General features: G+C 41.7%; 1 protein-coding gene across 2 annotated transcripts in view; it reads right to left on the bottom strand.

Annotated features, from left to right (window-relative positions):
* Positions 1-2,328: 2,328 nt before the first annotated feature.
* Positions 2,329-23,368, bottom strand: part of insra (insulin receptor a) — a 43,778-nt gene continuing 22,738 nt past the window's right edge. Inside the window, exons 3-21 of one of the 2 annotated variants that reach the window (XM_079452244.1) lie at positions 15,477-15,798; positions 12,403-12,542; positions 11,915-12,059; positions 11,589-11,803; positions 11,368-11,494; positions 10,740-10,990; positions 9,314-9,481; positions 9,037-9,235; positions 7,383-7,666; positions 7,142-7,281; positions 6,553-6,712; positions 6,222-6,324; positions 6,070-6,137; positions 5,603-5,832; positions 4,967-5,077; positions 4,623-4,782; positions 4,023-4,152; positions 3,791-3,925; positions 2,329-3,695 (exon numbers count right to left, since the gene is read on the bottom strand). In XM_079452244.1, the coding sequence (XP_079308370.1) occupies positions 3,344-3,695; positions 3,791-3,925; positions 4,023-4,152; positions 4,623-4,782; positions 4,967-5,077; positions 5,603-5,832; positions 6,070-6,137; positions 6,222-6,324; positions 6,553-6,712; positions 7,142-7,281; positions 7,383-7,666; positions 9,037-9,235; positions 9,314-9,481; positions 10,740-10,990; positions 11,368-11,494; positions 11,589-11,803; positions 11,915-12,059; positions 12,403-12,542; positions 15,477-15,798 (3,440 nt within the window). In that variant the 3' untranslated portion in view covers positions 2,329-3,343. Of the gene's footprint in view, positions 3,696-3,790; positions 3,926-4,022; positions 4,153-4,622; positions 4,783-4,966; positions 5,078-5,602; positions 5,833-6,069; positions 6,138-6,221; positions 6,325-6,552; positions 6,713-7,141; positions 7,282-7,382; positions 7,667-9,036; positions 9,482-10,739; positions 10,991-11,367; positions 11,495-11,588; positions 11,804-11,914; positions 12,060-12,402; positions 12,543-15,476; positions 15,799-23,368 lie in introns of both variants that reach the window. The other variant, XM_079452243.1, reaches the window with a different exon arrangement.

The raw sequence follows: 23,368 nt of genomic DNA, 5'->3' as shown, positions 1-23,368 counted from the left end.
ATTTAATTCTTCATACTATGGCAGTCAATGATGTCACAGAATTGTACATTCTTCCAAATATCTTTCTTTGTGTTCATTGGAACAAAGTCATTTATACGGGTATGAAATTACATGAGCGTGAGTAAATGATTTTTATGAACGAACTTTCCCTTTAAGTTATGTAGAAATTGAGATATTCTCACATTCTTATTCTTTGACAACTTTTAACATTTTGTGATGGTACATTTTTTGACTTTTTTGAGAAAACTAAAAGGTTCTGTTTGGTCAAACAACTTTGTTTCGTCTGGTTTCATTTGTGACTTCCGTCAGCACTTTGAATGCACACAAGAGGACCAATCAGCTTTCTTTGATCCCCAAACATATATTTCCTTTTTTTATTAAACTCCACCCAAAAATGAAAATTCTGTCATGAATTACCCATCCTCTAACTGTTCCAAACACGTATACATTTCAATGTTCGGTTGGACACGAAGAGAGATATTTGGGAATAATGTTAGCAACCAACAGTCCTAAAGCACCATTGACTGCCATGGTAGGAAAATTATTTTAGTAATTTTTTGGTTCTGTTAAACACAAAAGAAGATAATTTGAAGAATGTTCAAGCAGTTCTGGGGAACTTTTGACTACCATTTAAATTGTTCCTACTATGGCAGTCAATGGTGCTTCAGGACTGTTGGTTGCTAACATTAGGGTTAACAAATAAATGTATACGTGTTTGAAACAGCTAGAGGATGAGTCAGTCATGACAGGATCTTTGGGTGGAGTATCCCTTCAAGTTCTTAAAATGTCACATTAAGCCTTAGAGGTCAAACAGTCAAAAGTGTAATTGATGGGATCCTGAAGGGAAAGTTCACTCAAAAATGAAGATTCTGTCATCATTTACTCACACTCAGGTTGTTTTAAACCTATAAAAATTTCTTTGTTCTGTTAAACACAAAGAACGATATTATTCAATTCTGTATATATAGTGGGAAAACAATGTTGTATATTTGTTATTCTGTTGAACCCAAAGCGAGACAGTCCTGGGGCACTTGACTACCATTTCATTTTCTTCTATGGCAGTCAATGATGTCACAGAATTGAAGATTGCTAACATTAGTCGAAATATCTTTCTCCGTGTTCCTCAGAACAAAGTAATTGATAAAGGAATGAAATGACATGTGGGTGAGCAAACGATGACTTTTGGGGTGAACTGTGGCTTTAATCACAACAATAAACAATATCATGTTATTTGAGCTAGAGCTGTTTGTGTATTGAAGATTATTGCTTGAATTAGAGACAGAACACTATAATTCAAAGCAGAACGTGTTTTCAGATTTAAAAGGTTTATCCCCATTTATCATTGTTTTAATATATTGTACATTTAGAATCCAGTAGGCCTTTTTTGCTATATGGAGCGAAAAACGATTTGTTGCATGTGTTACAATGAGTGATTTGGTCATTTATAACAAATGATCTTGCAGACCCTTGGTGTGGATTGCAGTAACTTTGAGAAGTCCTGCGTCAGAGGACAACAACATGCCGATTTCCCTGAACATTGTGCCGAATGACAGGTGTGCTTCTCGCCTCCATTGAGATGACTAAGCTTTAAACACCTCTATTGGTTATTTTTAAACACGTGTACTATGGTGTTAACAGCTTTGCATGAAACCTAAACTAATCCGTAACAAATGACAAGAGGTACAAACCGGGTTCAGCAGGTATTTGTGGTCGTACTTGAAACATCAAATATTAAGATCTCCATTAAGGATAAATGTACACCTCACAGTTATTAAAACTGCACGACCTGTAGCTGTTCAAATCAATAGAAAAAATAAGATGTTTTACCCCCAAATAACATTTGTTCTCGTGTCATTTCATACCTGTATGGCTTACTTCTGGAACATAAAACAAAAATAAAATAAAACACCGGCCCCCATTGACTTCCGTTGTATTGACACAAAACCACAGAGACATTTCTCAAAATATCTTCTTTTGTGATCCACAGATGAAAGATATACAGGTTATGAGCCACATGAGGGCGAATGAACGATGACGGGAAGTTTTAATTGGGTGAACAATCGTATTAAAACAACAATTATGGCATGAACCTTAAACCATTCAGAAAGATTTTTCTTTTCACATATACCCGACTATTGCTCCAAATTCCTTTGAGATATTCCTAAAACCATGAAGCTTTTATCACAGCACTTGTATTTAACTTGTGTGAATGCAATACAAAACAGCTCGAGGGTTGATTCCAAACACTCGCGCTTCTCATACAAACACATTTTCTATAATGCCGTGTCGACGGGCCCATGAGTAAAAACGACAGAAACACATCGATGGTCTCGTTGAATGCACCTCACTGCTTTATTTACAGCAGTTATTTCCATTGATATCAAGATTAGACATCTGAAGCCCAACATATCTACAATACTCGTGTGCACGTCAGGGCTGCTGGCTGATCAGAGGTCCTGGATGATTAGTATGATTTCTGGATTAGAAAAAATAAAGATTCGAGACAAACATGTAAAAACGTTTCTACAACCGGCAATAGCTCTCAAATGACAACATATCAACTTTGTACAAAAACAACAATAATAATATTTATATATACTTTTTTCATCGTCGTCGTCATCATCATGTATACACTAAAGTATATCAAAGCAGCAACTATTGGTCAATCTGAGGAACTCTTTTAGTCCTGAAAACAGTTTAAATATCCTTCAGCTGTAAATGTGTGAACACCAGGAAAAACAAAGAGAAAAGCACAGATAGGCAAATAAATAAAAAAATAGAGTTCAAAATCTGTTCATTCTGTTTGTGCAGTCCGGAATACTGAGTAGCAGGTAGAAAAACACACGCATCACCGCAGACACTTTGTTCTTGGAAGGACGCTCATCCTACAGTTCCCAAGTTCAACATGTTTGCCACCAAATCCGGACACGACTCCATGTTGTACTGACGCAGGCCACAAACAGAGTAAGGTCACTTTTTCTCAATTTCTTATGTTTTCTGTTCATTGGCGAGTCGGAGAACGTGTGGGGAGAGTCTGAAGAGATCATGTTTAAAGCAGCCTTCTGGTTTGCATGAGGTTAATTTCACAGTTTGTTCCATTTGACCAGTCCTTGAAACCTGACCATATAAAAAAATGACAGGAAAGAAGCAGATGATGTGTATTTTCTCCTTGAAATACGAAAACCACGCCTGCACCCCGTATCGTCTTCATACGGAGGGAGCGAAGAAGAAAACTAAAGTCCTGAGTTTGTTTTCTGAGGGGCGCGTGAACTAGAGCATGATAAAAATGAATCTATAAAAAAGATGAAAAACATCTAATCTAGCTTGTTAGGTTTAGGTAATATTAGGAGGGGTTAGATCGGGGCAGAGATAAGATGCGTCCGTTTTTCTTGCCGTTCATATGCGTGTACGGCACGTGCTCCTCGTAACTCCCTCGTAGGCCCACGGACGAGCCCTCGTCGCCGTCTAGACAGCTCTCCCTTTGAGAGTATGAGGACGGGTCCAGTGGGATGCTTTCCATGTTCTCCATGTCCATGTCAAACTCTTCTGTCTCGGGCGGCTTGTTCTCCTCGCTGTAGAAAAAGGAGAGCTCCTGAAACGAGGGATGCAGGTCCTCGCGGAGCATCTCGATGATTTCCTGGAAGGCCGGCCTCATTTTGGGATTGTATTGCCAGCACATCTGCATCAGATTATGCCTGGAAATGAAGAAATGGATGGAGAAATTGACATCTTCTGACAACCAGGTATGCCAAGACCGTGAACATCAGCAATGTTGTCATACTGTACTCACATTCTGTCTGCGCAGTTGTCTGGTCTGTCGAGGTATCCTCCCTCCATCACGAACTTCAGGACCTGTTCATTGGACAGCCCCTGGTAGGGCTGCTCAGCCAGCGTACTGATCTCCCACAGCACCACGCCAAATGACCTGAACCATTGAAACGGACACGCTGTTGAAATCTCCAGATCAATTTGGCAAACGCTCTGTGTGCACTTGTTTACATCTGTGCGCATGGTCGACTCACCAGCAGTCCGAGTGAGCTGTGAAGACCCCGTCTTTCAAGGACTCGGGGGCCATCCATCTGACAGGAAGCAGGCCCTTCCCACCCTTCCTGTAGTAATCGGTCTCGTAGATGTCTCTTGTCATGCCGAAGTCTGGCAGCCAAAAAACACAGGAAAGAAAACATCATTAGAAAGCTCTTACAATAACAGATTACGGGTACAATAGTGCGGCACATCCTGTCCTTCACTAACACTTTCACGTTCTTTATCGTCGCAAGGTTTTCAACAGCTCAGTGTTTGGCACTCGCTATCATTGTGAAGGTTTAGATGGCATGGTTAGATTTGTGCATCCATCAAAGGCAATGCATTTCAGAAGTACATTTTAGCAGAGGTCCGGATTGGAAACACTCATATAAGCATTCAACAGAGTGTGTTACTATGATGAAGTTTATGGTATATACGCTTTTAAACGTTGCTTTGGAATGATCTGGATTAAACCGTTTTGCAGTTTTACACGGGACAAACCAGCAGTCTTGGAGACACATTGCTTGTTTGAACGAAATGGACCTTTTAGTTCAATGCCATTGCTATATACTGTTGTGTTGAACATTACGACGGTGTACCTCCGATTTTCACAGCCAGGTCTTCAGCCACCATGCAGTTCCTGGCAGCGAGATCTCTGTGCACAAACTTCTTAGCGTTCAGGTAAGCCATGCCATCTGCTATCTCCGCTGCCATCTGAATCATCTCCTTCAGCGTCGGAGGCGGCCGGCCCGGATTATTCTGCCATGAAGAAACCGACCACACCATAGTAAAACACAAACCCACATCAGAGGAATAATGGGCCGTAGAGATGGTGAATGTTTTACATTTTGATAACAGGATATTGTGATTTAAAGGAACGTAAGATATCTTGTCAATTTCAATTAGCATTTGTATTAGCAGCTCTTTAGGTATGGTTTGTTACCTCAGAGTCAGGTCTGAGAGAACGCAGGAAACTCTTCAAATCTCCATGTGTCATCAGCTCCATCACCACCAGTGTGGGCTGGCCTTTTGAAACCACACCCAGCAGCCGTACCTAACCAATGAAATCATGTCAGAAACCGTGAGAAAACAGTGACACGCCGCTTAAACACGCAATGAAACAGATACAAAGGAATTGTACGCATATACAAATGAACTCATTGTTTTTAGCTGGTGCTATGTGCTGGCAGTCTAACGTCTTTTGCATGCGCAAGTTCATTATTTTAATGGTATCCTAGTATATGCAATCCACTGGGATCGAACCCATGACCTTGGTGTTGCTTGCACCATGCTCCCATCACTGAGCCAAAGGAAAGCCGTGTAGACACGCTAAATGTAGACACGGATAGGAAGCGTCGGCGCCGCATCGAGATGGAAATAGTTCAACTTTACAGAGTGCCGCGTTTTTAGAAGCGAAATGTGAAATCGCCCCTGATGTTGTATTAAATGTGTCAAGTGATTTGGAAGAAAGCCATTGTCAAGGTCACAGATTTTATATCCCTGGGTGATAGCTGTCCCTTTAAGTGTGAAATGTTTTACGCTTTCAGACAGGGTCCAACTGTAAGAGCCGTGGTCTCACCACATGATGGCAGCTGAAGGCCTTCATCACAGAAGCTTCGTTCAGGAACTCGATTCTCTCCCTGAGGCTGGCCGACTCATTAACGGTCTTCACCGCCACGCGGGTCTGCGGTTCGCCTTTTATTATGTCCTTTCCGATGCCCTCGTACACCATGCCGAAAGATCCTTGGCCCAGCTCACGCAGCAGATTGACCTTTTCACGCGGCACCTCCCATTCATCGGGCTCGTACACTGCACAAACACAACACACGCATTCTCAATACAATACTAACAGAATGGCACAGTAATGCTCGAGGCGAAGCAGAGATCCACCAGGAGAGAAAGTCGTTTTAAATGTCATCATCTCACTAAATCAATACGACTGTCAATGGGATATTAAAACAAACTGAACAAAATAGAATCTGCATCGATCGCAGGAGTCTCTGCCAAGGATCATTTCCTTCAGTGTATAAAGGCAAAGTTGCTCACCTTCATCTGGGCTGAAATACTCTGGATTAGGAGACGTGTAAAGGCGTCCCGTTGGTCCCTCTGTTTGCCTGGTTATATAAAAACATCAAATTAAATAAATCCATATGCAGTGTAGTGCTCAAGTTTTTTTTATGGGGGAAGAAACTTCGTACTTCTTTTTGAACATGAAGAAGCCCACGCCTCCCATCAGCAGCAGCAGAAGCGCGCAGATGACCGGACCGATCACGATTTTCAGCATGTTCGATGGGTCCACACCTGCACGCACAAACAGGATCAACCTCGTCACGGGCTCACACATTAGATTAAATCCTTATTTGTTTGAAAGCAATTCGATTTAGCTCTAGTCATCCCACGTTTCAAAGTACATTCTGTCCCTAGCTTCACGGGGACCAACACCTGAATTGTCGTCATAATTGAAGAAATGGATAATTGTGATTGGGAAGCACGACAGACGTTAGTTTGTGCGTGATGAGTGTTCCTTACGTAGGTCCTGCACATAGAAGTGTGTTGGCTCCGTCCACGATCCATTCCCCGCCAGGGATGTGGCCCTGATCCGCACTGTATAATTCCCAGGGTGCACCACCCTCAGCTTGCATCCTCCATCTAAAATGTAATTCTTTCTGGACACGCAATGGTGCAGCTCCTGAGACACAACAGAGAAATGCTTGTGAACACCCGTCCATTAAACGGTGGCTAAAACCAACGCTTTTATCATTTCCTTAACCCATCTGCGCAAATACACTTAAACATTATTCATCCTCGGCTTTTAAATGAAACTCAAAGAGGAGCCGCCGAGTGCAAAAACATCATGTTCCGTTTTGCTTTCATTAACTGTGAACCTTTATATAATCAAGCCCTTGTTTATGTGAGACTTTCGAAAACAACATTAGGAACATTTGCACCGTCTCCATGGTTACGGAGACACATAAGTGACGCAACCACGCTAAAACAGTCTGTTGATTTAGCGCTAGCACATGTTGATTTCAACAGGATTGATAAAAATCTGATTTAAAGTGCAGCCAGCGTTCACAGGAGCCAAGTGCCGGAGAAAATCCAGGCTACATCGTCTCACCTCCGTATCTCCCAGTCTCTTGTAAAGAACTTCGTAGAGGATAATCATGCCGTTCGGGTCCTTAGGCTCCGCCCATCTGATGTGTACTGTGTATTCTGACAGCTCATAGGTAACCTTCCCCAAAATATCGTCTGCCTTTTCTGTGAGACAACAAACGGATGTCATTGCGCGACAAAACTATTTTATTGTGGATCACTACAGCTACCAAATACAGTAATTATATATAGAGACAGTCCTGTACCTTCAGGCATGGTGCGGGCGCTGACGTAGGCCGCCATGCTGCAGCGACTGGGGTCGGTCGGGTGGTTGCAAGCGTGGATTTCTATCTGATAGCTGGTGAAATGGCGCAGGATGGAGATGACCGTGGATTCCTTGCCGTAAACCTTGAACGAAATCTTGTTGGCTTCTGCTTCCTCCTCCGGGCTGCGAGTGGCAGAGCCGTTGGGCAGCGAAGAAGGCGTGGTGTAAAGACGAGAGAAAGTCCTATTGGCCACGCCCACAAGAGATCTGCGTTGTCTTGACGGCCTGGACACATCAACAGATACAGAGGTCTTAAAGCCTATTCGTTTACAGAGTCACGACTTGCCGTAAATACTTTCATATAAACCTTTACCCTAGATCTTTCCCCCTTAAAAAACAAATCACCAGCCAATAAAAGAGAAACGGTTATATATCGCACGTAAGCATGTAAATCTGTTTTGTCAGATCCATCGTAACATTTCACTTTCAATTTGTCCGCAGTCTTATATATCTAGTCTGAAATACATCCGAGTAGTTAAACCACAATGTGCAAATGTGCATTTGCATCAAAGAGGTAACTCCGGGAAGTCTGGTCGCGCCGTGCACAGATCAAACAACATGAACTCTCACTGGTTGTGGTAGCCTCTGCACAACTATCTAATGATCACCTGCACTAAACACATGGTTAAGTGACAGTTTACAACCCTTTAATTTAGCAAAATTTGAGACCACATAGGATGACATCAATAGATGAGGCCACAGACCCCATCTTTTGGTTTTGTGACTTAAGGTTTTGACTTCCTCTCAGGGCGAGAACAGTTCGCATCGTCACTTTATTGTGGCACAGAGACCACGAATGACTGCATAATTGTGCCAAACGATGGTTTAAGTCATCATATACACCAACTTCAGATTTGTGCGATCATACTACAGTTACCTCTAGAGGAAGCAAGAGAGCATTGGTGTGGTTGGATTATAATGATTCCAGTGGTAAACCACCACCAGAGTACCACGGCTTGCAGTTATTTCCTCAAATGTAAGAGCTCAGGAGAGGGGACAGATTCAGCGCTTTTGCTGTGCACTTCCGAGGATCATTCACGAAAGTGAATCCATATGAGAACATCTGAATCAAAAACATTTTAATGTCCGCACGGGCGCACACGGCCAAACTGCCAGCTGGATCAGACCATCATAATATTTACACCAATGAAGAGGAGTTATACAAACCCTCGTCGTAGTGTCCACGCCGTCTCTTCCCACTTCGCAAACAACATCTTCCCAAAACAACGACCATAAAGCCTAACCCAAGGACTCTGGCATTTGAATGTTTATGTGGACGTGGAAGAAAGTTTGTCCGCGTGTGTGCGTGGGAGTGGAAAGGGATCCACAGAGCCAGCTGTGAGCTTCTGAAGGCCAAGGATACAAACCCCGGTGGAGACGCACCTATCAAAAACATGCACTCAAGGTCTCGGTGGTGTCAAAAACAACCTAGCGAGGGAACGCGGTCTGACCGCTGCCGAGACATTCAACCCTGAGCTGAGGACTCGGGAGAAAACAACAAACCACTGGAGCATCTCCACCTAGAGGGTCACGTCAGGTGAGTAGAAGCACATCATCCATTATAACATTAGTTATGCCGTATGAGGGACGTATACCTGAGTTCAAACACTTCATTATGAAGGTAGTCCTCGAAGGTTTTACGGTATTCAGACTCCACCGCCTCTTTTTTCAGCTGTTTCTCTGTTTTGGGGCACACGCAGCACAGCTTGGCCTGGCCCTGCTCTTCCGTCTGGTTCCACTTGTGCTCTTCTTCGTTGTCCACTTGTGTGGGGGCTCTGGTGGGCAGCTTCATACCTGAACGATACAACATACACATTTCTCTTCTGCCAAAACATGCTAAATGTGAGCGTGTATGTGCATTCCTCTTTGTACCTTTCTGACAGTAGTCGAACTTATAGAGCTCGCTGGCTTCCGGTTGCTGCTGACAGAAGACCAGGTAGTGTGTGATGTTTCCGTTCGGGTCGTTGGGGGTCTTCCACTTGAGAATGATCTGAGATGAGGAGTTAGATGAAGATATGGGGTCCAGGGGCACGGAAGGTTCTGGATGGAAAGAAAAGCACACAAACAAGTAAATACAATGCGTGAAGAAAACGGTTTATGTGAGAAAAGACCAAAACAAAAAAACAGGTTCGCATCTCCCTTTAATTATTCTTAAAGAAATATGCACCGCCTCAGTTCTGTTTAGACCCCAGTGCCAGAGACGGTCACAGATGAGACAGAGGAGAGGCATAACGACAGCTTCCTCGCAAGAAGGAAGAAGAGAGGAGGCAGCGGCGATATCACGACGTGTGAAGCCAAACCCTGAAGCGCTGCTTTCAGTCCCTGCCAACCAGCTGCCGAAACAATGTTGTCATTTGTGTGCTTTATCAGGAAGTTAAGACAAAACAAGCTCTAAAGAACGCCGGACGGGCACCTGGCAGCATCCTCCCGACTTCAATCACAGTCCGACCAGCGGAGCAATGCTGGATGAAAAAAAAAGTACACAGCCTTCCACATCTTTTATTCCTCTCCGCTGCCAGATCAGAGATGACTTATGTGGGTTTTATGGATTTTTATTTTATTGCTAGCATCAACAAATTGATGTGCCTTTGCCGACTATAGGCAACAATGAAACAATCTTTCCATTCGGCCCTTTGTTAAAAGGACGGTTCTTAATGAGTCGTACTGAAGCGACGGCAGGCGATGTCACACACACTGTTAAGATCTTCTTAGACGTAAATATCCCCAACACCTACTTTTTAGACCATTCTAAGGCCCTATCCCATTTCTACCACGGATCCTGCACTTTCTAGATTGTCTTTTGGTAGGAGGGGTAGAGGTGAAGCGCCATATTCGAACAAAGATTTTCCGGGATCCCAGTTCAAACGTAGGGGTATGACATTTTCCAACATGGCTGTCCATGCAACTATAATTTAAACCTTTATTTTGGCTTTACTAAGGATTTAAAGAACAAATAATCATCTTGTTTATGTTACATTGTTACGTTACTTGACACGATTACAAAAACTCGCTTAAGTCCGAGTAAAGTAACATAAAAATGTGTGTTCTGAGTTTGTCACACAACAGAAAAGAGTGTTATTAACAACCCAGCCAAAAAAAATATAGAAGTAAATAAAAAAGTTATCAAGATCTTGGAAAAATAGGCAGGACTCTCAAACGTTGGGGGCGTGTCGGCTGTCGCCACTGAAACCACACCCACTCGCGGGAAAGCGATCGTTGTCATGACACCGTTTCTCAACTGCCAATCTTTTTCAAGGGGCGAGGGGTAGGCGAAGATAGAATTGGGCCTAACACTTACTGGTAGCATTAGTGCGGACGTAGATGATCTCGCTCTTTGCTCCGTGGACCTGATGTTCATCAGAAGCAGAGAGTTGGGTCTTCACCATGATGGCGTACTGCGTCCACGGCTTCAGAGGAAGGATGAGGTGTCCGGGCTCCTGCTGGTCCTTTCCGTCCGTGGCACGAGGCGGAGGATCCACGTCTGCTATAACCCAGCTGTTAGAGCCGCACGCATCCTGACCGTCAAACTCAGTCACGTTCTTGTATGGCCTGGAGAAGGTGACACGCATCCATTCATTACACAGAAATCATCATCTATAGTTTTTATCACTACACAATATACCAACATTAGAAAATACTTACAAGAAAACAATCTAATTAATTATTCATTTATTTAATAATCATGCCACAAGACAAAATTGAGTTAGTGTGACTAAACACATGTTTGTAAAGATCTTCACACAGACTGATGAGTTAAGCAATTGTAAAACAGAAGATTATCAAGCTATTTTATAATGCAAAAATCACCTCATGTGCACAATGTTTACATCTAGTGGCTATAGGTTTGTATTATAACATTTATGAACGGTGCCCTTTAACTTTTAATGTACACTACCTGTCACTCTTTATTCATATTTGAAACTTACGCCTCCTTGTACAAAACCATGAACCCTAGAAGGTCTCGAAAATCCGGCGGCCAAAACGGTTCCCATTTAATCATGATCTTGTCCGACACCGTGCGAATCTGAGTGAACTTCAACGTCTGGCTCTCACCTGGAGAAACACCAAACAACTGTCATACCTCTTACACGTGCAAAAAATCATTGTGTGAGGTTTGATCTCAAACAACATCATTAAGCGTCCTTACATGACGCCTGATCTCCGTTGGTCTTGGAAGCGATGTCGTTCTTTATCTGCCGGTCCTTGGTGCCCGTCACTCCCTCCATTGTCCGGATCTCCGTCATGCAGAGTTTGGAGTTGTGATGGAAGAACATGCGGCCCTGCAGGATGGTCAGGTTGTGTTTGGACCAGTCCCACAGCTGACGCAGGTTCTGGTTATCGAAAGCGTAGAACGAATACTTCCTGTTTTATGAAAAAGACAAAACACACGAGTGAAGATGAGAAGATGATTGTATTGAATAGCAACAGAAAGAGCAAAGAATCCAAACTCATCCTGTCTGATGAGACACGTACCCAAATTCCTGTGTCTCTCCGCGGATGACTCTGAGCTTTCGGAGGAAAGAGAGAGAGACGAGGGCGTAAGAGCGTCGCACTGTCAGGTAACCCGTGATCTCCTCCAGCTGACCCAGGTTAGCTTCTAGTTCTGCGGCTATGTTATCTGATGGAGGGAGGAATTGAGAGAAACTTTAGTCTCGTGTAAAAGACTAAACTACATTTATGAAATTCCTGCAGATGTAAATGATCAATTTGACACAGAACGATTGATGAACGGTCCTTAAATCAAATGACAGCCCACCTTATCTGATAACAGGGTCAAGATGTTATTTTCATTCATTTCTCTACTGTCCAGTCAATTACGTCCCATACAACATGTATGCACAGTATCGTATGACAGACGACCCAAGCAGTTAATATTAAACTGTGATGCTGTCAGCAATCCCACTTTGGTACATCCGTCAATCACAATCATGAAGGAATTGTTAAAAACACTTTGCTCTTACTCCCTCCGCGGATGTTGATGATCAAACTGCCGTTGAGAACGGTGCATCCTCTCAGAGCCTGAGCGGCTGTGACCGAGTCCACAGTCTTCTGCCCCATGCACACTTTAGGACAGAGGCCAGCGCAGGGCGTGCAGTTCAACCTGCGGCACAGGACACAAGGTCACAGGTACATGAGCAAAAGTCATTCATTCATTCAGTCACGCTGCCGACAGAACACGGAAACAAAGAAAGCGACGCAAATAAAATGGAGCGTTTCTATTTTCGTTGACGTGTGGGCAGATTTGTGGAATAAAGACAATCATGAATTGTTCCTGACAAGGATGCGGATCCTGTTGCGCAAACCGCCATGTGACCTCGCGGGGCAGACCGAGGATGCAATCAAAGACGAATGAGACATTTACTTAGATGGGTCAGAGACACAACTTAATCGCCGATTGTTTTTGTGGACGCTTTGGGGTTGACCGAGGAACTATTTGTGTCCTGTTCTTTCCCCCCTACCGGTTCCTATGAAACTACGTCATGCATATTTGTGTGACAACTGCGGTTATTGCGAATCTATGAGTGACCTACAGGTGTGGTTTTCACAGCAAAGCCATAATATCAAAATAGATCGCCAAAACAGAAACCTTCCATGATACCAAATCTGTAGTTATGCAAAGAACGTGCAAAATTACCAATATTCAACCCGTTCTTAGTTTGACACCTGCCAAATAGAACGGAATGTGCTGCGCTTTATCCAGCTTATCTGAAGGAAAGCTGGTGCGTGGGTGAAATTCGTATTGCAGACACACGAGAAAGCCCAGACTGCCGTGTCTCCCTACGGCAAGGATGCAACTCGAGAGTCGTTTATCTGTCAATGGTCAGACGGCGCTCCCTGTCTACATGGCTGACAGATAGAGACCAGCAGCAGAGGACACGGAGAGGACAGCGGTGTCGAAACTCCTGATATCTCGTCGGAGACTGGCGAACGTACAGAGAGCGTAACCTCGGGCGAGAGACATGATCGCTGCGTTGTGTCTGTCCACACTATGATTTGTGTGTCTGCACTCCTACTGTGCCCAAACCCCAGGGGTCATAAAGAGAAAACACAGGACGAAACAATTTCGTTTTCATTTCTAGGTTGTGTGAAGAATTTTTACTCATTTAAAGCAAACTAAACCCTAAGTCAGAATAAGCATGTTTTTTGAATATGTACACAAGTATTGTGCTACACTGAAAGACAATTTAACATTATTTCAACCAAATTTTGACATTTGTTCTCTAAAATCTTATTTGAAACCATAAAGTTCACATTTTACTTACATTACAAGTCCCCGTGAAATAAAAATAGTTTAATGGCCTGTTTTTTCATTAAACTATTTACAATAAACGCTTGAATATTTATTAATTTGTGTCACTCTTTTTAAAAATCACGTGCCCTCATAAACTTCAGTTTAAATCTGAAAATGCACTCCTGTCCTGTAATGAGTATCCATCTCAAATGACGTATGTAAGACGGCTTGGGCGGAGCCTCCATGAACCACTCGCCTTCAAGTCTCCGTCTGCTGCCGGTTGCATTTTAAAATGCAACGGCTGCTTTTATTCATCCAATTAAATCACAGAGAAAGCCTGAAAATTAACTTTTTCTCCTTCAAAATTCCATTTCATTCGGAAATGAGTAAAAGCACGAAAGTAAAAAAGATCGCGACTTCTGGTTCACAGGGACTTTAATGTGCTTTCTATGGACATATAATCACATTTTAACGTCTTTGACCCACATACATGCAATTGTTTCTCATTGTGATTGTATGCTCTGCTTTTGCTGGTGTCTGACCGCCGTTGTACCAAAGCGATGTCTGAAAATCAAGAGTGAGCATTATGTTGATAAAACCAGAAAACCCAACACTTATGTGGCCAACTGTCCATCCGCATGCAGTTAGGCATGCAGATATAGAAATAGCAGGAGAGAGAATAACTAGGACATCGGTCGTAGTATATTTCTACACAAACAAACAATACAAAACTGTGTTCTGTAAACATCTATAAAATAGAGGCGCTCTGCGAAAGTCCAGCTCTTCCTGCTCTGACCGTCTTTAAATAGGCACAAACTGCACTGCCAAACCTCACAATGGGTCAGCGCAACTCGCACACACATCCAGAAGATGCGCTTCTCACAAGTTCAAGTGATCTTTCGAGTGTTCAACCAGTTGTTTGTGGTCAGCAGCGCCCTGATCATACTAAACCATCTTCACAGAAATCATGTTTTCCCAGCTATTTCCATTTAGCGCAAGGAGATGCCAAACCTACATTTTATACAGAAACAATAAAGAGCAAGTTAATTTGAGTAAATCAAAGTAAAGTTGCACTCAGCATTAAGAGTAAATGAAACCAAGTCAACATCCAAACAAACAATTATGAATATTTGCTAGTTTTCTCTTCTGTGTGTGTGTGTGTGTTAAAAAAACATTATTGCTGCGTCGCAATTCGTACACCATCCTTCCTAAATAGTAAACAGTAACAACATATGAAATAATGAATGAATACATACTTAAATGGAAAGAAGAGTTGTATTTTGATGTGTGTGATAGTTAATGGGCACAATGTTGTATAGGTAACAACGGCCACTTCCGTTTCCTGTTAGTATGTCCCAGTGCGTGCATATTGTTTTGCTACAAACTAAAATGTATATACTTTTTCATAACAAAAACAGTACATACTTTCAGTGCATAGTATAAATACTGGCTGTGTATTTAGCAGAAATAAAACAACATAACTATCCGAAAACCGCAACAGGAGGATGACAGTGAGCATTATTTGGAGGGCGGCGCTATAAAAGCAGGGGTGTGGTTTTTGCGATATGGGTGCAGGTATGTTTGTTTAAGAGCCGATTTCAAATATTGAAAGTTTTTCTTAGAAATCGCTTGCAGTCCTTTGAAGGTAAACCCATCATGCGAAGATGACGCACATAATGGTCTCATGACCAGCGCACCTTTCAACTAGTCACGCTTTATGCCAAAAAACTGCATGGAGAAGTACCCTTCAAGACATCTGTGCACGTGCATTGATGCAAGAGCGTACGATAGCAGCCGACTTACGTAGTGGAGTTTACTGTGGTGTATCCTGAAGGGCACTCTGGGATGCAGGCGCCGTCGTGGATGACGTACTCGTGGCAGTCACTTTTGCTCTGCTTGCATTTGTTGTGGAGCTCCTGGCAGAAGCTGAAGTTGACGCAGCGCCAGCCCTTGAAGGTGTAGTATCCAGGGGGGCATCTGTCCACGCAGGTGTTATCGTGCATGTAGTTGCGGCATGCCACGCATTTGCTGGTGTTGTTGGGCTCCAAGCAGCCACCCAAACACTGTTCATGACAGCACTGGTTGTCTCCGCTGCAGGCACGGTGCTTGCATGAGGACGGACACACTGTAGGAAGAGACAAGAGAAAAAAATGATGACTATCATAAATGCTTCTGCTGCAAATTAACGTTGAGCAGAATATTGCTGACATGGTCCTAAGGAGCAAGCTGATATAGTGTCGACACAAACCTCAGTTCATAAATACCTCCAGAAAACACATTTACACCTACAACAGACATCAGGTTATATTTTTGCTTATGTGCTTCAGCACAAATGATTTACCGAATCACAGATGCTCTATTCACCCAAAGGATAATGTTACTGCTGCTTCATAGCTCAAAAGATGTGATGGAGTTTTGCTGCGTTTCATTCAAGTATCATGCCGAGTCAATGATGCCAGAATTTTTATTCTGCCCATTTGCTCTTTATTTCATTGGATTGAAGGGGGAAAAAATCAACCCACATGACGTTAAACATATTTAGAGAACTTCCGGCGTCTTCGAAGCACGAATGAAAATATTAAGGTGACATCCGAGAGATTTCCAGGCCTCCACATAGACCATCATGGTGTCAGTTTTTGCCAAGGTCCAGAAAAGTACTAAAGACATCGTCAAATTGGTCCATCCGCTCATAGTGGCTCAGCTAAATATTTTGAAGCGACGAGAATGCTATGTGTGCGAAAAACAAACCAAAATACAGACTTTAATCAATATATTCTCCTCTGACTTGTCAGTGTATGGCGCGCGTTCACAAGAGCACTTCTTCTTCTTCTTCTTCTTGGACGAGATCACTTTGACAGATGCGTATTAGTTTTGTGCGCCGTACACCGCATGGGGCCCCTATTGGCGCTCTGACTCAAAATGTGGAAAAGTGCTCTTGCCCAAGAAGACGACAACGACGACGAAGTAGAAGTTCTCTCGTGAATGCACGCTATGCACTGACAAGAGAATATATAGATATTGTGGTATTGTGGTTTGATTTGCGCAAAAATAGCCTTCTCGTCGCTTCGAAACAATTCAACTGAGCCGATGGACCAATTTGACAATGTCTTTAGTACTTTTCTGGTCCATGGCAAAAACCAGAACATGATGTCTATGAGGACGCCTGGAAATCTCTCAGATGATTATACATCTTAATATCTTAATTTGCGCTCCAAAGACGCTGGAAGTTCTCTAAACACGTTTAACGTCATGTGTGTAAGTTAAAAAAAAAAACACAAAGTTGATTTTGGGCTGAACTTTCCCTGTCAATTGAGATGCTAAGGAAAAACTGACTTTATGTATATCGTGAAATATTCCAGTAGCTAGATGTTCTTTTTGTTATATCAAATATCTGATAAATGTAACACAAATGTCATATAGCAAACGCTTTCCACTCACAATGACTTCAAACACTCACCTCCTGGATAATCCCGCAGGAGAAGCTTGTTTTAAAATGCTTTAGACTTCGGTCAGTATCTAAATCTAAATTTCCTACCTGCTCCAAACACCAGGATACATTTTAAAACATTAAAACAATGACAAAATGGCTTAGTCTGATAAGCAGCTCTTAAGATGGTGTAACCGCATTCCTCTGCCTTTTATGTTCTCTCTCTCTTCACCCACTGAAGTCAAGAAAACTCACAAGTGTTTACACTTTTCTTTACCCAACGAAAAGGCAGAGGTGAGAGAGGCTCGTCTCTCAGAAAGCACGTCTGAGAGACAGCGAGACAGATAGAAAAACCCCTAAAAACATCAATACGGAGAGCGAGGTCACGGTGGTCCGTATCAAGACTAATGTGGCGGAGAGAAGAGAATATATATTGTGACCTTCATCTGTCAAACAGCCACTGTGTCAACAACACGAGTTCCTCTGGAATCACTGTATGTTATTTCACTGGCCTCTTTCTAACAACGTGACCCGCGAGCGATTCTCTGTTAAAAATAAACCATGCACGGCTAGCTGGAGCATGCGCCGCTTTGAATGCACATTCGAACCCGTCCGTGTGTCCCTCTTACAAACATACGCAGATAAATTGCAAAGCTGGATTGTGTGACGGAGCGGTAGAAGCGGTCAAGAGTGAGTCAACAGTGAGTCAATACAAAACTAGATTAAATCACTTCAAAGAGAGAAGGACTGGCTTGCGACCACAAAGTACATCATGACATGATACAAATAGTGACACATGTCACCTATACACGGCAATGCGATACCACAATATCAAAACGGTCTCGTGAATCGCACAAGATCCTGTGCTGTATTATATATTATATCTCTATGTAGACAACGTAGTTAAAAAAACCTAAACATGTCCTAAGGTGTGACAGCAAGAAAACAGTAAAGATAAATCTCTCTTATGCTATTTTATAATATTAATAACTTAGAATAGCACATTATTAACAGTTTATGTTCTACATTTTTGCTATGTCACACCATAGGACACATGCACAGTATACGTGTCGACCGCTTATACAGACCGAGGAAAAACTAAGAGACCATTTCAAAGTTACTTTTTGTTTTTCTGAATTTAATTTCTGTCTAATTCTGTGGACTACCAACAATATCTTCCAAATTTCATATTAAATATTGTTTCTGTTTGCATTTATCTGCCGAACTTGAAAACTGGAGAAACGGGTCAATATAACAGAAAAGATGCTCTGTATTTTTTTGAGACCTTAAATACTGCAAAGAAAACTAGTTTGTATTCACAACAATCATATTTATATATGTATAATATATGTATTTAGGGCTGGGCCGATAAACTATATCATATCAAATCGCAATAAAGTTTATGTCAATAACCATGATAAGCCCTTGACATTTTGACTCGATATGGATTACTCTTACAGCCAATCAGACAGCAGAAATAAACGTGACAACAGCCAGTAAGCGTGCGTATTTTACATCGCACGTCAAACTTCAAAGTCCATTTTTTACTGCACTTGGCAAAGAAAACTCAACACACGGAGGAAAACATCTCTGGAAGCAACAACGAAAGTGAAACTTACCTTGCGACGAACGTGACTTCAAGCGAGTTGTCCCGCGACTCATTGCAAAGGCAATCACAAACGTTGATGGGTACGTGTAACTTCGCTTATCCGCTAACGCGAGCTGATGCGTAACGTGAAATGAAACCCTTTTCAAAGAGGAATGAGCCAATAGCGTTCGAGTGGAAGCAGTGATGGAGCGTTTTTATTGGTGGAATGTACGGAATGAATATCCCCTTAATGAACGAGTCAATTGAGATTGAATGACCTGATACATGTCGTTTATTGTACAATGTCTTATTAGGTTATATTAATTACTTGGTTTAATTTAATTCTAGTTAACATTTGCTCTTGTTTTTGCTAACAAAATATTCAATCATTGTTGGGATACTCTCAAGAGGCAACTTTACAAAATTATATTTAAATAAATATCGTTATTGAAAAGGAAAAGGTAAAAAAACTGTATTTTTACTAAAGTTTTCACTGGAATGGCTACAAAACTAGAAATACTGATTCAATGAAAATTTGGAATAGTCGCTTCATTTTTTCCTTTATATGAATGCAATGCACCAATAAAACAATGGTTCAATAAAGTTTTTACAATATATCAAAGCAATATATCACAAAACAAGTCCTACTATGTCCAGACAAAACTCCTATTAACAAGCCCAGAGGACAAAGAACAAGCCATTGAGGAAAAAGTGTGTGTGTGTGTCGTAATGGAATATTGGCTCTCGCTGTTAACCAACACAGACAAACACAATCCTGTTTGGCCCACAAAAGTCCACCTCTGCTTCCTTGAAAACACAATCACAAGATCTCAACCGTCCTTCAGCATACGGAGAAAACACGAAGTCACTTTTAACAACCCTTTTAATCCTCTGACAAGTGTTCAGCGATTTATGTAAATCATATCCAAACCACCAGGACAAGCTCTGACAAACCCGATCAGGCAAAAATGTAAGAGACATGAATTTACTTGACTTGAAGTCTGAAAAGAAAAAGTAGGAAAAGTTGTCGGACGCTGGCAGTGGATCCGAACTAAAACTCAATATGTACGAAAGTTTTTCTGAATTGCTGAAAGGTTTCAAACAAAGCTGCTTTTCACACAAAACAACCTTGAACTCAAACGTACTGTGAACTCCGTCTGAGACGGTTTTATTGCGCTGGTCTGGATAACTGTTGTTATGTTGCTCTGATGTCAGGTGAGTGCAGGTCAGCCCCTCAAGAGCAAAACAACATTACCCTCCGTCCCTTCTACAATACGACCTTGTAGAGGGCCACCTCACCGCCCGTCGCCAAAGAAAGAAAAGGCGTGTGCGTTCATGTGTGCTAGCGTTCAATAACAACAGAGATGCTGACCTGAAAAACATGTAGGCCACATGCTCTAAATCGTTACGGTTGTAAGTACAATAATTAAAAAAAGAGAAACGTTCTCTACTGCACCGAAAAAAAACAAGCATGTTGACTTAGAAAATCTCGTTCCATGAAAATGCATCACCCTCTATTCTTCGAAAACCCTCTGTATCTCACCCTCCCCTTTTCCCTCTCTCTCTCCCGCTGAACGTGGCTGCGAGCGAATCCGCGCTTGCCATGTGAGACGAGTCCTGATCCAGAATCCGTTTCGTTTTGCACTCCCAACCAGAGATCCACCCTCGACATTAGCCAATGTGTTTGCTGGCTGTGGAAGGTAACCATTCGATGGCCTCCGACGCCATGTGTGAGGCTAAGCCACCATATGTTAACCCTTTAATGCTCTCGTGTCTGCAACCTTGCCCAGAAAGACAAGAGGGGGGGAACGGTCAGAAAGTCTAGTTCAGCAAAATATGAATATCGAAACACACTATTATTTTGATAAATTACTGGAATGTATCGCAAACAGGGGTTCATTGCGAGAAACACTAATTACAATAATACGAATATTGTCATTAGGAGTCACAAATCCCAAACCCAAAATTAAAGGGATAGTTCACCCAAAAATAAAAACCTTTTCCCCACTTGCACATTTTTTAAAACGTTGTTACTCACACAACGTTGGACTCCATTTACTTGCATTATATAACCTTAAAACCTTTCTAATGTCTTGTTTTCGGTTGCACAGAAGAGTCATATACAGGTTATGAATGACACGAGGGTGAATAAATGACAGATTTTTGGGTGAACTGTACCTTTAAGAGGTTTCTTGCAACCAGCTGCAGGTCCTTATTTGCACTCCGAGCTGTTTCTTGCAGCACTGTGTCTCCATGAACATGAACTGAATTGACAGAGGGAGCCAGAGACATATTTAGTGACTGGAATATTATTGGCTTAGGGGTGGGATCTTTTGAACTGGCCAAGTAAGAAACTAAGTAGCAACGTACTAGCAACAAACACACTAGCAACCGCATAGCAATACATTACAAAACCACTTAGAACCGCTTCCCAAAGAGAAGAGCGTTTTTATTTTAATGGATGACTTATATGGGAATATTAAATGACCAACACTAATATCTTTAAAGTATGTTTGATGGCTAATTCATGCAAATATTTATCATATAAGACGTAGTTAAATTTAAAGGGGCCATATGGCACGAATAGGTGTTTTTCTGTGTGTTATAAGTTGCCCATGCATGTATTAGACATGTAACATTGCAAAAATTAAAGTGTTGGAACAAAATATGTATTCAATCTAAAAGCGAATGCTCACCCAGACCTGCCTGAAACGCCTCGTGTAACCACACCCCCACAAATCTACATCTACCCACCACCCAAATGTAAACGCAAGTAAGGTGGGCGTACCTGTCAGTACAATTGAAGAGGAAACTGATGTTTCAAATATGATAAGAGGCGTTACATTTCCGTCACATGCATGCAGTATTTGACCAATCACGTCGCACTGGATAACTAGCCAATCACAGCACACCTCACTTTTCAGAGCGATGAGCTTTGTAAAAAATCTGCAAGTGTCAGAGAGACAAACATGCACGGCATGTGGAAAATAAAGCTTTTTTACCTTAAATCATGTATACACATTACAGCTACAACGAACAATAATATTTGTTTTAGACGTGTCATATGACTAATGTATACCAATTATTGCAAACATCGTAATGGCCAATATACAGTTTAAAAATATATATAAATATCTAGTTTCTTTATTGTTATCTCTCCACGTGAAGGTCCAGGACAAGTTACTAATTGCTCACTTTCATTCATTTTGTAAACCAGCGTTTGCTGGATCTCATTTCAATGAGATTCAGAAAACCGCAAACAAGTTTGACTCTGTTCAACATGAGCAGATTCACCTGTAAAGACCCTAAACCAGATCAACTTCCATTAGGCAAAATCGCCTAAGATGGTCTCAAAATGAAATTCATTCCTCCTTTCCATCACATCAAAGGTCTTCTTGTTGGACAAAGATCACGTAGCGCAAGACTGTAACAGAGCGTTCAGATATTGTTTTTATGACAGTCACGTCAGCAAGTGACAAACACTCTCACAATCGCCTTATTGCCATCGCAAACACCTGGCCATTGACAACTGAGCTAGGTTACAGTACACACCATGGATATTTGCCTCGGGTAAACCGCAAAAAACAACAGCAGAACGGGAACAGATTTTTTTCACACCTTGTTCTATCATTATGCCGAAACAACAGATTTGGTTTGCAAACTAGAAGTCAAATTTTTCGCTACAAGCCGAAGAGAAGAAAATAAAGCCCCCGAACAAGACAAACAGATCCCTTACCTTCTAAAGGAAAAACTAATCTCATCATTATTCGTCGGTGAACTGGGTCAAAGACCGCGAGATAGATGTTCGCCTTAGACAATAAAATTCAGTTCTAGGACACTAGAACACAACGGAAGAGATTTGGAAAAAAGTTGATAACTAGACCCCATTCACTTGCAGTGGTTTTGTGTCCGTACAAAAGAAGTGAATGGGTGTCAGTGCTGTTATATATCTTCTTTTGTGTTCTGCGGTGGAAAGAAAGTCATACGTGACAAGAGGGTTAGTAAATGATAGCTGAATTTTCATTTTGGGGTTAAACTATCACTTTAAAGCTTTCTGTATACTGTCCTCTAGAACAGTGGTTACCAAACTTTTTAAAAGCAAGGCAACTTTTGTAGGGTTGGCAATCTTACCAAATCGCTGAAACATTACTTTACAAATCTATGAAATGAGTGTTTTTCCGTGCATTAATTTTCGCATGGACATATGTTGGTGTTTTGATATATATGATGTTAAAAAAAAGATTATTAAATGATACTGTAAAAAACCTGAGATTCGGCGGCGCCCCAACCAATTGTCACGGAACCCTCTTTGGGAACCACTGCTCTTGTCTTTCAAGAGTTATCGATATTATGTTCATAACGGTTTATGAAATGCATGTCTCACTTACTGTGCGAGTTTTCGAAACATTTAAATGTCTAATACAATGTCATTATTTATATAATGAACTTCAATAACTCAAATTGTAACGTAATATAATTATTCTAAGATAGTATCATTACAATCGATGTAATATTACGAACTCGATTTACACAAAAATGATTTAAAATGTAGAAACTAGTCAAGTGTTTGGATTATACTGATTTAAGGGAAAAATAGAGGTTGTGTTCAGCAGGCGCAGATCTCGGCCAATGCGGATAATCTCATTAATGTGTGATTAATGGGCCTGGACAATACATATA

This window comes from Barbatula barbatula (assembly GCF_947034865.1).
Source record: "Barbatula barbatula genome assembly, chromosome: 3".
Taxonomy (NCBI): Eukaryota; Metazoa; Chordata; class Actinopteri; order Cypriniformes; family Nemacheilidae; genus Barbatula; species Barbatula barbatula.
This window is presented reverse-complemented; position numbering and strand designations above follow the sequence as displayed.